Source organism: Leuciscus leuciscus (assembly GCF_965113295.1).
Source record: "Leuciscus leuciscus genome assembly, chromosome: 2".
Classification (NCBI taxonomy): Eukaryota; Metazoa; Chordata; class Actinopteri; order Cypriniformes; family Leuciscidae; genus Leuciscus; species Leuciscus leuciscus.
The window spans coordinates 2,702,348-2,719,614 of NC_138726.1; the positions used below are offsets into that span (position 1 = coordinate 2,702,348).

The 17,267-nt window shown below is 38.1% G+C and overlaps 1 protein-coding gene across 1 annotated transcript in view; it reads right to left on the minus strand.

The window, feature by feature from the left end:
• Positions 1–17,267, minus strand: part of piezo1 (piezo type mechanosensitive ion channel component 1 (Er blood group)) — a 139,274-nt gene that overhangs the window by 60,622 nt on the left and 61,385 nt on the right. Inside the window, exons 5-10 of the mRNA XM_082160880.1 lie at positions 15,912–16,065; positions 8,629–8,824; positions 6,312–6,525; positions 2,794–2,956; positions 864–944; positions 23–113 (exon numbers count right to left, since the gene is read on the minus strand). Of these exons, the coding sequence (XP_082017006.1) occupies positions 23–113; positions 864–944; positions 2,794–2,956; positions 6,312–6,525; positions 8,629–8,824; positions 15,912–16,065 (899 nt within the window). The remainder of the gene's footprint in view (positions 1–22; positions 114–863; positions 945–2,793; positions 2,957–6,311; positions 6,526–8,628; positions 8,825–15,911; positions 16,066–17,267) is intronic.

Sequence of the window (17,267 nt, forward strand, 5' to 3'; positions counted from 1 at the left end):
AAATGTACATTTCTTCCCCTACCTGTGTCATGTTGGTTTGAGCCGTTGGTCACGGGTTCTTTAGAGAAGTGTGTTTCTGACAGAGGAGAGTCTCCCGCGGCGAGAAGCGTTTGCTAAACCAGACAAACAGCAAACATGATTCATTCACAGAAGGCCTGACACTTAAAGAGGTGGTATAATGCCCTTTACACAAGATGTCAAATAAGTCTCTGATGTCCCCAGAGTGTGTGTGTGAAGTTTGAGCTCAAAATACTCCACAGATATTTTTATATAGCATGTTAAAACTCTCACTTTTTGAGGGTGAGCAAAAACACACCGTTTTTGTGTGTGTCCCTTTAAATGCAAATGAGCTGCTGCTCCCGGCACAGGGGGCGGAGCTTCAAGGGTAATGAGTGACATAATTTAAATGATTGCATATTTTCAATTCAAAATGGTGAAATTACAATAAAAAAGTTGAGTATATTGCATCACTGTACGTTCCTGTGGGTCGTTAAACATATCCACCATAAATCAGTCGTTAAATATTAAACGTTTAGCTTGTATATTACCACACACGCACTTTCACAGTAAAAACTAGAAGCGTCACAATGGAATTCAAACTCATCTTCAGTGAACATTAAGCCCCGCCTTCTTTGATCTGATTGGCCATCAGGTAAATGTACGTTTTAACGGTCTGCCATCTTACATCCCACAACAAACGGAGCGGTGCGTAATGCAGGGCAGCATTAAGAAATATCATATTAAGGGGGACAATATGGCCATTTTCAATTATTACACACATAATTGCCTCAGTGGTCCTCAAAACACAGCAGTGAAGCTCCTGCTATAGTTTGATATTGATGTGTGTGTGTGTAAGATCTTACTTTAGTGTCATCTTCACTGCGTTCCTCCCACGCCCTGAGCTCCACTTCATCAGCTTGAGCGGTCTTCACTTCCTCATGGGTCTAAACGAACACACACATTACATCACTTCATATACACACACAAACAACGAGACACACATTAATCAGTGGTTTACAGAGGTACGAATGTAAGATGTTTGGGTTTACTGTATCTAATGCATTTGGGTGCTTTTTGACCCACAAGAGATGCATTGTTTTATTTATTTATTTTTTATCCATAGTTTTTTAGTAAGAAAATAAAACTTTGAAAATATGTTGAGACTGTCAAAATAAACTTTGTTAATTAAAAAATGTAAAAGACACAACCATTTAAACAAATTAGTTATTTTTTGCGACCCGGGTCTGTTTTGACCCGAAACTAAACTGTGGCTTTACACATGAAATTATGTTTTATTGGTTTCATCTGTTAGTTACATTTTTCTCAAATTACTTGTAAAATACATTTAGCCTCTTTCCTACACACTCACACACACATTTTTCCCGCATTTTGTTTATAAACATGCTTGTGTATGCACACACACACACAATAATTCTGAAATAAAAATAAAAATTAAGATTAAAGTAATGACTGTTTGTAGATCAAAAGTTCATGGACCAAACAGAATAAATTTGAAAAAGGAGGGTTCGAAAAATAAGTGTTATTGATGAAGCATTGCTGCTATCTGAAAATAACATTTTATGCAAGTAAAATGAATATATTTTGTTGTTTTGCTAGAATTTTTTTTTTTTGTTTTCATAAATGTGGACTGATTTGAGCATTTGTGAGTTATAAATCCAATGAAGTCAATGGAGTTCATTCTGGTAATTCCCATATTATATGTTCATATAATGGTATTTTCAAATAAAATTTCTAAAATATTAATTAAAACATATTTTCTTGCAACACAGTTTTTGTAGTAAATGTATTAATAGCCTGGTAAAAAAAAAACATGGTAACATTCAAAACTTTAAAAACGTTCCGGATCAGATACAAAATATTAAAGGGGTGGTATAATGCTCTTTTCACAAGATGTAAAATAAGTCTCTGATGTCTCCAGAGTGTGTGTGTGAAGTTTTAGCTCAAAATACCCCACAGATATTTTTATATAACATGTTAAAATTGTCCATTTTTGAGGGTGAGCAAAAACGCATCGTTTTTGTGTGTGTCCCTTTAAATGCAAATGAGCTGCAGCTCCCGGCACAGGGGGCGGAGCTTCAAGAGCTTGAGTCCTGAAAATTTCAAAAACTTTTAGCCTTTTATGTTCAAACCGAAGTCAGAAAGATGGAGAGACTCAAGAAGAAGTGACAACATGTAGAAGCAACAGGACATTTCTGAATGGTTAGTTGATGAATTTATGAAGCTGATGTGTAGTTATCTTCTAGTCATTGATTAGCATATTCTGTCTTGATAATCTATAAATCGTGTTCAGGGGGCGGGGTTTATGTAAATTCTAGGGTTGGTGATGTCACTAACCAGGGAGGAATGTGGTGTAGTCTCTACCAGCCGTTTGTTGTAGTTCTTAAAAAGTGATTTCTGTAAAAGCAAATATCTCCCTTTGCTTTGAACTTTGAGCGTCGTAACTTTGCAGATGTTGTTTATGATCAAACAGCAACATTACACACTAACTACAGTTAGAAAAGTCAAATCATAATCAACTACCCCTTTAAGTTAGTTTCACAGGGCCCAAACAGACTGAGAATGCAATAGTTTTTTAATACATGTATGTTAAGCCACACACATTCAGATGTCTTTGAATGATATGCACTATTTTCATGGTTCTTTTATTCTCCTTTTTAAAGCTTGACATCCACTGGTTTGAAAACAGCACTGCTGAATCACACATATAGCAACTTGAGATGATTTTCTGTGTGAATTATCTCTAAGATTGAATAAATAAGTGTGTGAAAGCACCTTGAGACTGTAAGTGTTGATTTTCAGCACAACCGTCACAGAGATGTACAGGAGCAGGAGAATCCCGGGATTGACGTACACGGGCCAGTCGTGATGCGTGTTGAGGACCAGGTCGAAAGAAGAGCAGTTTCCAGGCTTTATTACGTCCTTCAGGCCAAACAGTCTGGAGAAAAACAAAGAAAACACACTGAATACACCACGTTCTGGAGAGCATGTCAGGCATGCAGGACCGACTCCGACTGTCTCTCCCTGAATGGGGAAATACTGGAATCTCAGAAACTGCTTATCAAATAACAAATCCCAGAGCGGCAACAAAATCTGAGATTAATATTAATTCGTATTTCAGGCTGGTTTAGCAAATGCGCACATGCAGTCCCAAACAACACCAGTTTGCGATTGGCTTTAGGTTTAGATATCTATTCTGTCATATTGCGTATTGCACTCTCTCCTATTCAGAGTAATATGAATCAACCGTCTATACAGGTCAAAAGCTTTAAATAATTATGTTTTTTTGACAGTCTCTTCTGCTCACCAAAGCTGCATTTACTTGATCAAAAATACAGTCAAAATTGTTTTGAAATATTATTAAAATGTTAAAAAGCTGTTTTTGAATGTGAATATATAGTAAAGTGTAATTTATTCAGCATCATTACTCCAATCTTCAATGTCACATGATCCTTCAGAAATCATTCTGATATGATGATTTGATGCTTAAGAAATATTTATGATTATTATCAACGTGATGCAGTGAAACTGTGATGCAAAAGTTTGATCAAAAGATCAAAAGTGACAGTAAAGACATTGAGAATGACACAAAAGTATCAGTATTAAGCAGTAAAAACTGTTTTCAACATTGACAATGATAAGATCCATTATTAATAATTGAGCACCAATAATAACTGATCATCAAATCATCATATTAGAGTGATTTGTGAAGGATCATGTGACATTGAAGACTGGAGTAATGATGCTGAACATTCAGCTTTGATCACAGGAATAAATTACACTTTACTAGATATTCACATAGAAAACAGCTGTTTTAAATTATAATAATATTAAAAAAATTCTACTGTATTTTTGATCAAATAAATGCAGCCTTAGTGAGCAATACCTCAAAAACAATAAAATTCCTAAAATTTTTGACCGGTAGTTCAGTCTTTCATTCGGCTCTGGTCCCTCTTTCACTGAGTCGTACAATATGACAAGTGAGTTAAGCTTGGGATTTTGTTCAAATTCAAGTATGTACTATAATAATAGTGATGCTTGCTTTAAAGGTGCATTGTGTAATATTCAGGAGGATCTGTTGACAGAAATGCAGTATCATACACATAACTATGTTTTCAGTGGTGTATAAAGAGCTTAGCCTACATAATGAAGCGTTATGTGTTTATTAGCTTAGAATGAGCATTTCTCTCTACACACACCACGGGTCCTGCTTACATCCACATGTTTCTACGGTGGCCCTGAGCGGACAAACGCGTTTCCTCACTATGTTGTTCTTCATGATAAGAAGCTAAAGCTAAAGTCAGCGAATAAAACACTGACACAATGATGAACAAGTAACAATAAAATTTGCAATAATATATCGTTTTACTGAATAATTAAGTAAACATCATTTCTTAATTTATCTTTGTAAAGAAACCTCATTGTTTAACTGGCTACTCTCTGCTCTCTCAGACGACGACATCACTTCCTGTCGGCTACCGTAACTTCTGTTGGGTGCAATTCGTAACCTCACCACTAGATGGCGCTAAAAATCCCACACTGCACCTTTAATGAACACTAATAATCTTGATCTGACAGCAATGTGCATGACACATACGATGTACAGACAAATTGTGTTTTAAGTTACTCTGACAGCTGTGACAGTCTCTGCAACAGCGCAAAGGTCAGCAGGGATTTATGGGTCCGGAGAAATGCACAGCGCTGGAAACCTCATCAAGCCCAGTTTCAGCGAGTCTCCAGATACATATCGAGGGCTCGAGTCTCAGTGCGTTACGCAAGGAAACAGCACCTTCACCTCCCCAGCCTGAGGCTCTCGCATTTACATCACTCACACACACACACACACACACACACACACACACACACACACACACACACACACACACACACACACACACACACACACACACACACACACACACACACACACACACACACACACACACACACACACACACACACACACACACACACACACCTGCTGTAACACAAGCCCTGTGTGATTAACACACATCAACAGGCCAGGCTGCTCGTTTAAAACAGTACGGTAAGGTGAGGTGAGGAAACTGGAAAAACTAAAAAGTGATAAACTCTGGAAAATATAAATAAATCTTTATTTTTCAGGTTTGGTCCTCCATAAACTTGATGTACTAAAATAACTAAAACTAAAAATGACAAAATAACACAACAAAATTAATAAAACTTTAAAGATAAAAATGTACAAATATACAAATTATAAAAATATTAGTATCTCAATTATACTAAAATTACACTTCACAGATGTCCATGAGAGGCATTCTGTTACTAGTGTTTCATCATCCTGAACTAAATACCCTATTCTTTAAAGCAACTTAGAGAACAATGTAAATGCCACAGTATATGAATATGGTAAATTTACAGTACCACGGTACAAATCAAAGTACCGTGCCAAGTAGAACATGTTTCTGGATCAACATTCTTTTGTTGATCCTGGAACAAGATTCCTGTCAAGAAAAAAACACAGTCCTAACCCCAAACCTAACCAGCCCTATAACCATATGGTTTAATAGCACTACTGTCCCAGGACCAGCAAACGACGTCGATCCAGAAAATGCTCTCAGTGTTTTCCAACTTCTTTAAAATCTCGGAAACCAGTCTCATCAACTAACAGGAATGTTGTCCCAGGACAAACAACAGTGTTGAACTACAGGTGAAACTCAAAAATTAGAATATCGTGTTAAAGTTAATTTATTTCAGTAATTCAACTTAAAAGGTGAAACTAATATATTATATAGACTCATTACATGCAAAGTGAGATATTTATATTTGATGATTATGGCTTACAGCTTATGAAAACCCCAAATTCAAAATCTCAGAAATTTTGAAAATGTTCATAAGCTATAAGCCATAATCATCAAATATATAACAAATAAAGTCTTTAAATATCTCTCTTTGCATGTAATTTTCTATAAAATATATTAGTTTCACCTTTTAAGTTGAATTACTGAAATAAATGAACTTTTGCACGATATTCACATTTTTCGAGTTTCACCTCTACATTTAAATTTAGTCATTTAGCAGATGCCTTAGTCCAAAGCGACTTACAAATGAGGACTAAAGCAAGCGAGTCATCATGAAGAGGCAAAAACAGTTCAGCCATTGCTTAGAGTAGCATAAGCCAGACAAGGGAGAGTCCACAACTAGGTACACATGGTACACTAACTGGCCAAAACGGGATTGATCTACCAATAACAGAGCATTGAAAGTGATTCTGAAGGTACAGGGAATGTGAAGAGAGTAATGAAGAGCAGTACCTGGCCCACAGGCCCGCTGGGGAGAACATCTCCTGTGCGAACGAGCTCTGATACAGGTAAAGACACACCAGGTGTCCCCCGGTGAAGAAGGCCACCATCACACACAGTGTGTTAAACCCCAGATGGCTGATGGGAAAGTGGCAAGCCCACCATGTGCACACGCCAATGAACAGGAGGAAGTAGAAGGCAGAGAATGCAGAGGGTAAAGTGATTCCTGGAAAGAGAAAGACATTAAATACGCACACTTTAAGATGCATGGACTCAAACACTTCTAGTGTAAAAACTTGATCTTATCTATGGGCAATATTAGCCAAAAAGTATGTGCACTTTAAATTGGTCCACCATTTGGTATACTATTTTTATAAGATTAGTGGTCACACATACTATTTAGAATGGATTGTACACAAGACCAGAATTTTAATAACAAATGGCCTCAATTTGTTCCTTGTATTTTGTTGCTTCCATTTAATCTGTAATATCTTGTATATATTCAGGACTTGACATGAACTTTTTTCCTCACCAGCCACTGTGTTTTTCCAAGGTTCCACAATATTTACATCCATACCATTGGGAAAAACTGCTATATAGATATTCATAATATTACCTCATAATTTGGCAGCAGGTTTATTAGGCTGCTGTCACTTTAAGAGCTGACGCACGGATCCATTATACTGTTACACATGCGTTTTCTTTCTCAGCTGTTCATGTTCACTTAAAACAGAACTGACTGTGTTTACGTGAATACTCGTCAAGACCGGTATTTTGACAATATTTTGTGTGTATTTGACTGTTTAAGCGCAATAAACAGCGATAAAGAGCTCAGTGTGGTTCTGAGAGGCGGCTTTATGTGCCGCACTTTTGAGTTTGAGCACAAAATCTGCAGGAACGAGTAAAATTATGCGCAATCCCTCGCCGACATTCAAGCCCTGTAACACCAACAATATTCATCCGGAGCAAATGAAAGGAGTGAGTGACGAGAGGCGGGTTTGTGTGTCTCTCGCTGTCGGAGAGATGAGAGAGAGAGAGAGAGAGAGAGAGAGAGAGATAGAGAGAGAGAGAGAGAGAGAGGAGAGAGAGAGAGAGAGAGAGATGAGAGAGAGAGAGATGAGAGAGAGAGAGATGAGAGAGAGAGAGAGAGAGAGAGAGAGTGAGAGAGAGAGAGAGAGAGATGATGAGAGAGAGAGAGAGAGAGAGAGAGAGAGACGCAGTCTGTATTCTGTGGAGAATGAGTATTGGAAGAGTTTCAGATATTTCAGTATTGATATTTATTTTGTAGTTTATTATTTCAGATGCCTTTTTAAAAGACTACAAATATACAATTCAACCCGCCAAAGTGGCTAGTAGGAGTGACTGCGTTACACGCCACTGCTGAAATACACACACATTTGGCAGGTGTTAAAGGTGTAGTCTGTAAGATTGACAGCTAGTGGTCAAAATAGGTACTGCAGACCAAATTCTAAATATCGTAGATCGTTGTTCCTCCTCCTCAGACTCGACGCTCACGCCGGTCACCAGTTTGAGGACACGCAACAGGAACGAGCGCAACTGATAATGAATGCCGAGTAGACTTACGTTGATGAGTTGATTTATCCGCGTTTTAATATGCTCTCGTTCATAGAGATTTTTTGATGGATACGTTTGTTTGCTGGCTGCAATACACTGTGTTTTCTGGCATCCTGGGGTGTGGAAACACTACTGGGTGAACTGGAAGTGGGCGGAGTCACACACACCAAAACAAAAACACACATTCCAACACGGAAACGCACATTTCAAAGTAAAATAACTGGCTGTCGAAAGTGTTTTTGTTTTGTCGAAGTATGTGAACTCAGCATGTTTCCTAAATATGCTTTAGTAGTGAAAAAGTTACATACAGCACCTTTAATGTCAAGCCCTGTTTATATCGTATTGCTTATGTAATGTCTGTTCTCTGATATTTCAGTATTAATATGCATATTATACTTAGCTTCTTATTTCAAATGCCTTTTTAAAAGACTACAATTGAAAAATGTATTATAAATAAAATTCAACCCACCAAAGTGGCTAGTCGGAGTGACTGCGTTACACGCTACTTTATTGTTTAATTTGTATAATTTATTGTCCATCTTTTTGTATATCTATTGTTAACATTACTGTTGTATTTTCTTAGTCTTCATGAATGTGTAACCGTTGTTCCCTGAAGGAACTGTGTTTCGTTTTTAACAATAGCCATGCAATGTGCTAAAAATGACAATAAAGTTGACTTTGAAATACGTGTGTTAATGTCAAGCCCTGTTTATATGGTACTGCTAATGTAAAGTGTGTTTTCTGATGCTCGTACCAGCCAGTGCCAGAAGTGTGACGGCCAGGATTCGGCCCATGTTCCTGAGGAAGCGCTGAGCCGTGGCACGCAGACGAGCCGCTAACTGTGCCGCTGCGCTGCTCGCATGAGGACTCTCCTCATCCTCAGTCTCACTGCAGGACATTCCCTCGTCTTCTCGCTCTACGTCCTCATCCTCGTCTTCCGTTTCGTCCTCCTGAAAAGAAGAGGACAGAGACTTTATCACAGGAATTAGGAGGGAAAATCAGGTGCGCACTGCAGATCCAAATGAGGTCCAGTTCCCTCTCTCTAATGTAAAACAAGGTGGGGATAATGGGTGGAGTTATGTTTAGTGATAAGGTTATTTGGGTTAGGGTGTGGTTGGACTGTCTAGCTCCACCCATGTACTTCAAGAGAAATCGAAGAACGAACTGGAGGGACGTCAAAATCAGGCCAAAACGAAGTTAGTAAGTTTCTGAAAAGGTTCGCTCCGGCGGCGAAACACCTCTGAACTCCCATTGGTCAGTGGTGATGATGTAATAGGTGGGTGTGGCTCTGAGGCTCCACCTTCTTTGATGTGTAAATCTTCTCCAGTTCATTTCTTCTGTTCAGTCTGTCGAGGTCAGACGTGAGTAAAAGCATGAAAACAACGGAGAGACGCTTTATATAGTAGACTAAACTGAAGTTGTAACTGAAGTTTGCATTATTAATTCTGTTACTTTCCTGTTTATTATTGTGAAGCTGCTTTGAAACTATTTCTATTGTATAAAGCTCTGTAAAAATAAAGGTTTTGATGTGAAAGGCAGCAGACGATCAAAGTAAAGGGAAAGATGCATTAAATTGACATTTAGTCAAGAGTTTTAAGAGCGTTACATAAAGTCAGCCAATCAGATTTGAGCTTGTCATATTATTCCGGCTTTCCGTGGCTGTGCCGTATGAGTCCATCCTTAAACATTGGGGACAGCTGCATAAACATAACCGATAAGCTAAGAACTAGTCTGACCAACAAGCAATACGTTAGGGCTAATCAGTTTTACTTTTTGGATTCAAATGAGGCCTGGCTTTTTACATGACTGACTTTAAAAAGTGATGGCCAGTCTTAAATAATTAGATTAGACTAGTCTAAGCAGTTTATGCAACTGGCCACAGATGTTAAATACACAGAATGTAAAAAGTCTAATTTTGGATGAGTAACTTTGCTTTCCCATCATAGTTCATCTGCTCATTTTGCTGATCTCTTGACCCTGAATATGAAACCTGTGTTAGACTCTTTCAAGGGCACATGAAGGTTGGATTCCAGTGTTTTCAAGGCTTTTCAGCCCTGTGTCCTATCAGTGTCCTATCAGTGTCCTATCAGAGTCTGGAGTCGTCCCTCATTCCACAGCGTCACGTGACTCTATTAACACCGTCTCCAACACTAAACACTGAGCCTCAATAAGGCATCAGCTGCCCTCTGGAAGGATCCATGTAATGAATCTTCAGGCCAATCTAAACCCTAATTACTGAGTTGAATATACACTCTCAGGGAAGAAGAAAAAATTGCAGAAATGTTGACCTTTAGTAAGTTTCACTTCGTTTTGGTATCAATTTGTTTAAACACACCAGCTCTTTTATGCGTTGATAAGGTACAAAGTTCCCAGTTCTGATCCCAGTGACAACTTACAAATGTATATATATATATATATATTGTATAATTCTTATTGGAAAACAATCATTTACAGACGTTGTTAGTCATTGTTTGTCTGAAAGTACATTTTATTTGTGTAATTTTACTGTGTGATTGGTCAACATTACGTTGTTTTAATTGTGCTTTATAAATAAATGAAATGAAATTGAAATCAGCCAAAGCTGCTCTGTTTTGCTGGGTTAAGAGGGGTCTGGGTGCTTGTCAGGTCAGACTGGGAAACCACTGATCCACCAACTAAACCAGATTCAACTAGAAAACCACATTAGATTGGTTTAAGCAGTTTCTTCCATCTGCTATCCAATCAAAATATGAAATTAGATGCCATATGAACATTGCATAATTCCATCTCATTCTCTGGTGCACTTCTCGTAGCAGAATGGGAAGCTGTAAACAAAACACGGTTTCCTGATGGAAAGATGCCGGAAGCTGTGTGCCGTTTGGTGTTATGAAAATGCCTGTTGTGTGTCGAGTAGTTTTTTCCTTCTCTTTATTCTCCCATTGCATTTCAAAAATTGAAAGTGCATTCAAGACCCAGTTTCATATCTATCTTCATAAACCCCCTACTCATCAGGACTTACCCTTCAGGTTATGTAGTTTAAATCAAACGGTAATACATGCAATTAACAAACTACTTACATGTACATGTCAATATCAATTCTATATCTGCATCAAAAGTTACATAAAAGCAACAATATTGCATTCATTGTAAAGCAGTGTGGAGCTTGAAGCATGGATGTTGCTCGTTTCTTTTCTCTTCAGTAAAGCAGCGAGTGCAGACACATGTATGAACGCATCCCATCAGGATATAACTGTGTTTCCCAATCGTTCAGTCTCATACTGCCACAAAATACTTAGGAATGTGTTGCTGAGATATCATGTTGTTCCTACACCAGTTTACAAGGCAGGTGGTTGCAAGTTGGCTAAAAGGCTACAATGGATTAAATGTTGGCATAAAGCAGAAGTCACACTGTTGTAGAAGTCGTGTGGAAATGAAAATTGCTACTTTTAATAACCTGACACACCCAGTGTTCTGCCAACAAGACGATGATTTGATGTGGGTGTAATAAATAAAAGTCCCCAGGACTTAAAACCTTTAAGCTCAGCTCTGATTCATTTAGCCAATTCATTCACTAAGATGGCGCATTACAATGAACCGATTGGTCTTTTTAAACCATAATCTGTAGTAAATACATTCTATAATAGTTTTAGATAAATTATAAATCTATGCGTGGTGTTTGCTAAGGCCGGTGGGTAATTTTTGCAAAAACTACTGAAATTGTGGTAAAACTTTCGTTTAGTGTCCAATTCTAACTATAAACTTATTTCTTATTATCATGCATATTACTAGGATATTGGCTGTTTATTAGTACTTATAAAGCACATGAATGCCTTATTTAGCATGACCATATTCTACATCCCTTAATCCTATCTTACTAATATTAATAAGCAGTAATAAGGAGTTTATTGAGGCAAAAGTCGTAGTTAATAGTGAGAATTGGACCCTAATCTAAAGTGTGACCAATCTGGTATAAAATATTAATAAAATGCATTGTGGTCTGTCATTTTTTGCTGCTTTGGTTTATAAATTGTAGAGTTTCCCCACTACTTTTTCAGATGGCCAGCTTGACTATAGTTCAAGCATGGTAAATCATAAGTTAGTTAGTTAGTTAGTTAGTTAGTTAGTTACAGTAGTTTGGTAAGAAAGGAGTAGAAACGAGTCAGACGGGTAAACAGAGGTCAGCTTTGCATCTGGGAATAATATTTATACATAAGCAATGTTGAAACTGTGTCTATTGTTAGATTCCAGTAAAGCAGACACGCACGCCTGGTCAAGCACTCGGGCCTCTATTGCTAATTGATCTTATAAAAGTCATATTTTTCTATGCTGACACATATAACGAGCCAGCCAGTGTTTGTTGATGTTGTCGGCTTGGAAACGGCAACAGGAAGTTGTCAGATTTGGGCCGCTGTTCAGTTCATTGTACAGTGGAGTCGAACGGGGAAAGAAAAGAAATGCCATAAAATATCACAGGGTGGAGATTTAGGAGTCAAAACTTACTCTATTAAAGAGAATCAAAGAATATGATGATTTAAACATGTTTTTTTTTATTATGACTTTTCATGTTCAGCAAAAAAAGCAAAGTATTGAAACAATACAAAGACTAAAGAAATAAATCAAAACATGAGCTTCTTTACAGTCTGATGCTTAGATTCCAATCAAATTAATGAGGTGCATCATGGGATTCTCAAAAAGCAAGTTTCAATTTGCTCCAACTCATCCATTTAAATAACTTAATAACTAACATTTTAGGTTGGTGAAGTACAATTTCTCTGACAAACATAAGCCTTCGGGTCAAACATTTCTGTAAACTGAGCTAAAGACTAATTTAGTCTCATCAGAAGTTTCTTCATGCTGTTTTGTACTGCATCCGCAAAAAGTTTTATTCTCTCTGAAACCAGCAACTACATTATATATATATATATTTTTTTTTTATTTTTTTTTATTTATTTTTTTACAATATGTTGAAGCACCATCTACATCAGGGGTTCTCAAAGTGGGATTTGCTAAAACAAATTGGGCCCTATGATCCACAAAAAAGTGGATGGAATCGCGGGATTCAGTCATAAAAATGGAATTTGGAACGCTGAATGTCACAGAATTTGGCAATTTTTGGATGAATAAATCAAAAGCAGGGCTGTACAATGAATCAAATATCAATATGGACAAGTATCTGAATATTAAAGCTCAAAAAGACTGCTGTTGAAATGAGTCACTTCACCATTTCATTTGAGAAAACTCTCATTATATCATACGCAGAAACTCAAAGGTCTTCACGAACACCCGTCAACATAAACGTTCGGTTTAACTTGAAGAAATTATGACAGAAATATATTACTGTTTTACAGTAGAGTGTTCTTCTCACAGTAATAATAAGAGTAATAATAATAATAATAATAATAAAATTAATAAAACAATTTAAGGAATAATCAATAAAAGACTAGCCTTCGTTTCATTACTGCCTTTTTTTATTTATTATTATAATAAAATGTGTATTAAAACTCTGGTATAAAATTTCATAGGGCCCTGTTATTGCACGCATTTAACCAAAAAAAAAAAGTTGTTAAAGTTTGAGGAATTCAATTAATTAGACATTGATTGAATTCAACCATTAAATTGGAAAAAAAGAGAAAAAATAAAACAGATTTATTTCATATGGCCCAAAAAAAAAAAAATGTTTTGTTCAACTTTTAATAAATCATTGGTAAATTGTGTACGTTGTATAATTTTAATTAATTAGACATGCTTTTTGATTATTAGAGTACAAACTATAGCAAGCATGTGCTTAATCACTGTAACTATGAGGGAGTCACACAGTGAAATATGAATAAACTAAATAACACAACAGAAAAGTCAGCGGTGAGAAAACAGTGGTTCAGAAAGCATCTGATCATAGAGATGTGGAAATGTTTGAGCCAGCTCTGAGATCCAGACCTACAGTAAAGCCACGCTGATTTATACTGCACTTTATACAATAGATTGATTTAACGCTGCAGCTTTAGGGGATTTAAAATGAAAAGCTCAAAAATAAAGCGCCTCTCCAGCGTGTTCATGTTTTTACTGGCGTCAAGAAATGAACCGGAGATGATTTACACCTCAAAGAAGGCGGAGCCTCAGAGCCACACCCACTTATTACATCATCATCACTGGCCAATGGGAGTTCAGAGGCGTTTATCAACTTTTCCAGAAAGTTCACTTTGGCAAGCGGTTTCGAACTTCGCTTTTGGCCTGATTTTGAATGTTCTCTGAACTATATCAGGGCCTTTAGAACCGGTCTTCACATAGACAAGAAAATAATATCATAATAAGAACATTCTTTACATTTTCTGGTGCATTTTGTGCTTAGCCATGCTAAAACAATCACCACAATGTTAGACTGTTGTGAGTGGTTAATGGTTACTTGTTGTGGGTGGAAGTTTTGTGTTTCTTACTGGCCCAAGTCAAGAAAAGTAATAGCTCACCACTCCTCAATAAACTGCAGGATGGTCTGACTCTGGTCCAATAACCAACAACCAACGCTATATGAGCAATAATCAAAAACACTATATGAGCAATAATCAACACTATATGAGCAATAATCAAAAACACTATATGAGCAATAACCAACACTATATGAGCAATAATCAACACTATATGAGCAATAATCATAGAGATGCTGGGAATGTTTCTGCTTCTCACTGTTTGTTCTTCTTCTTGTCGCTATGTTTGTGTGATTTGTGCAAGCATTCATGATCATCAACGCACAACAAAACTCTGACTTCAGCTGCCATGTGACCTTGTGGCCATGGTTACACACACACACACACACACACACACACACACACACACACACACACACACACACACACACACACACACACACACACACACACACACACACACACACACACACACACACACTCTATCTCTCTCTCTCTATCTCTCTCTCTCTCTCACACACACACACACACACACACAATTTTAATTTACAATCCAGTGAAGCTCAACTCTTTCAGTCCCTGCAGTGAACTTCTGATGAGTTTCATCACTTTCCAACTTTCAGTCCAGATAGATGAGCACAGTAAGGTATATCACTGCAGTGTGAATGAACCAGAATCAAATGGTGTATGTTCCGGAATCTCTGTGTGAAAGCGAATATAACGACTCGGACGGGAAGCTTCCACCGGACCAACTCATACACTGATCAACCACAATTAGTTTTTTTACATGATATAAAGAGGCAGGTAATTCTCGAATCGATGATCCCACAATAACAGATCGTTGCGTGTCAAAGTGGAAGCGCAGCGCATATGCATTTTGTGGTCATACTTTCCCTGCATCTAAAAAGTACAGAATATTTTATGGATATATAACTCAGCAGTAAAGCAGAACATTTGCATGGCAAAACTTCGGTAAGAAAAATAAAAGGAGTAATATTTCACTAATTTCAATGTAGAAATGCAACACAAGACATTAAGATATTCTAAAAATGACAATGACTTTCTATAAAGCTGTTCTGAAATCAATTCATTTATTTGATTTAAAGCGCTATTAAAAAAAGAAGTCATAAGAAATATTACATAAAAATTCTTGGGTATCACAAGTTCATGATAAGGGTACAAAATCAAATTAAATCAAAGTAAAAAAAAACAAAAAAATTCTTGGGTATCACAAGTTCATGATAAGGGTAAAAAAAAAAAAAAAAAAAAAAAAAAGTGAAATAAAAAAATTATATATATATAAAACAAATTAAAACAATTATTGGGTATCACAAGTTCATTATTAGGGCACAAAACAGGGTTAGAAAATGGTAAAAAATGTAATAAAAATCCTTTCATACGGAAAAAAAACAAACATTAAACCCACCCATACACCCTCCAAACCTTCCCTGTCTCCTCCTCAACAGCAGCACAAGTGTTAAGCGATACAACATCAGCACACATTGCACCTAACTTTATTTTAACCAAATGGAATAAAGAAAGAGACGTTTGCTGAGAGTCTTTCGGGCCTTAAGGCAGCATTACTCAACATAATCCCAATATGAGCGTCTCGAACACACACGAGAGAACAGAAGCTCACCTCATGAAGAAGTGCAGACACGTGTGTTACGAGCCCCTCGTCCCTCTTCTTCATCAGTCGGTTGCAGAGGACCAGTGTGATCAGAGAGACGATGAAGATGCCCAAATCTGGGGTCAGTAGCCACACGACGGCCCAGGGCTCTTCCAGTGGGAGTCTGCAGGGCACAGAGCAAACACCAGAGTCAAACACCAGTGTCAAACACCAGAGTCAAACACCAGAGTCAAACACCAGTGTCAAACACCAGAGTCAAACACCAGAGTCAAACACCAGAGTCAAACACCAGTGTCAAACACCAGAGTCAAACACCGGAGTCAAACACCGGAGTCAAACGCCGGAGTCAAACGCCGGAGTCAAACGCCGGAGTCAAACACCAGTGTCAAACACCAGAGTCAAACACCAGTGTCAAACACCAGAGTCAAACACCAGAGTCAAACACCAGAGTCAAACACCAGTGTCAAACACCAGAGTCAAACACCAGTGTCAAACACCAGAGTCAAACACCAGAGTCAAACACCGGAGTCAAACACCAGAGTCAAACACCGGAGTCAAACACCGGAGTCAAACACCAGTGTCAAACACCAGAGTCAAACACCAGTGTCAAACACCAGTGTCAAACACCAGAGTCAAACACCAGTGTCAAACACCAGAGTCAAACACCAGAGTCAAACACCAGTGTCAAACACCAGTGTCAAACACCAGAGTCAAACACCAGTGTCAAACACCAGAGTCAAACACCAGTGTCAAACACCAGTGTCAAACACCACAGCTGAGGACACAGAAAACGCCTCGGTTACGACTGTAACCTCGGTTCCCTGAAGAGGGAACGAGCGTTGCGTCGAAAAGCTGACGCTATGGGAACGCTTTGCGTGATGACGTCTTGAAGCACATGTAAAATCAGTCCAATGGTGTGGCGGAACGTCAGAGGCGGGTGACGTCACGTACCAGGAAGCTATAAAAGCCGGCCCGAAACAGAAAACGAAAGCTTCGTAAAGTCTGAAGTCGCGCTGACAGGCATGAAGGAGATATGGCAAGGCGACGCAACGCTCGTTCCCTCTTCAGGGAACCGAGGTTACAGTCGTAACCGAGGCGTTCCCTTTCAAGGGAACTCCCGTTGCGTCGAAAAGCTGACGCAATGGGAACGTCTATACCAACGCCTCCATAGCTACAAATGTCTGTCCTGTGTGTAATCATGTGAGCAGCACTAAGAAGACAAAACATGAGACCCTAGAGTAGAGTCTAAATCCAGAGAGTAGAACCTGACGAAGGTGTGCGGTGAGGACCAGCCTGCCGCATCACAGACGTCCTGTAACGATACTCCTGATATAAGGGCCTTAGAGGCCGCCATACTCCTAGTAG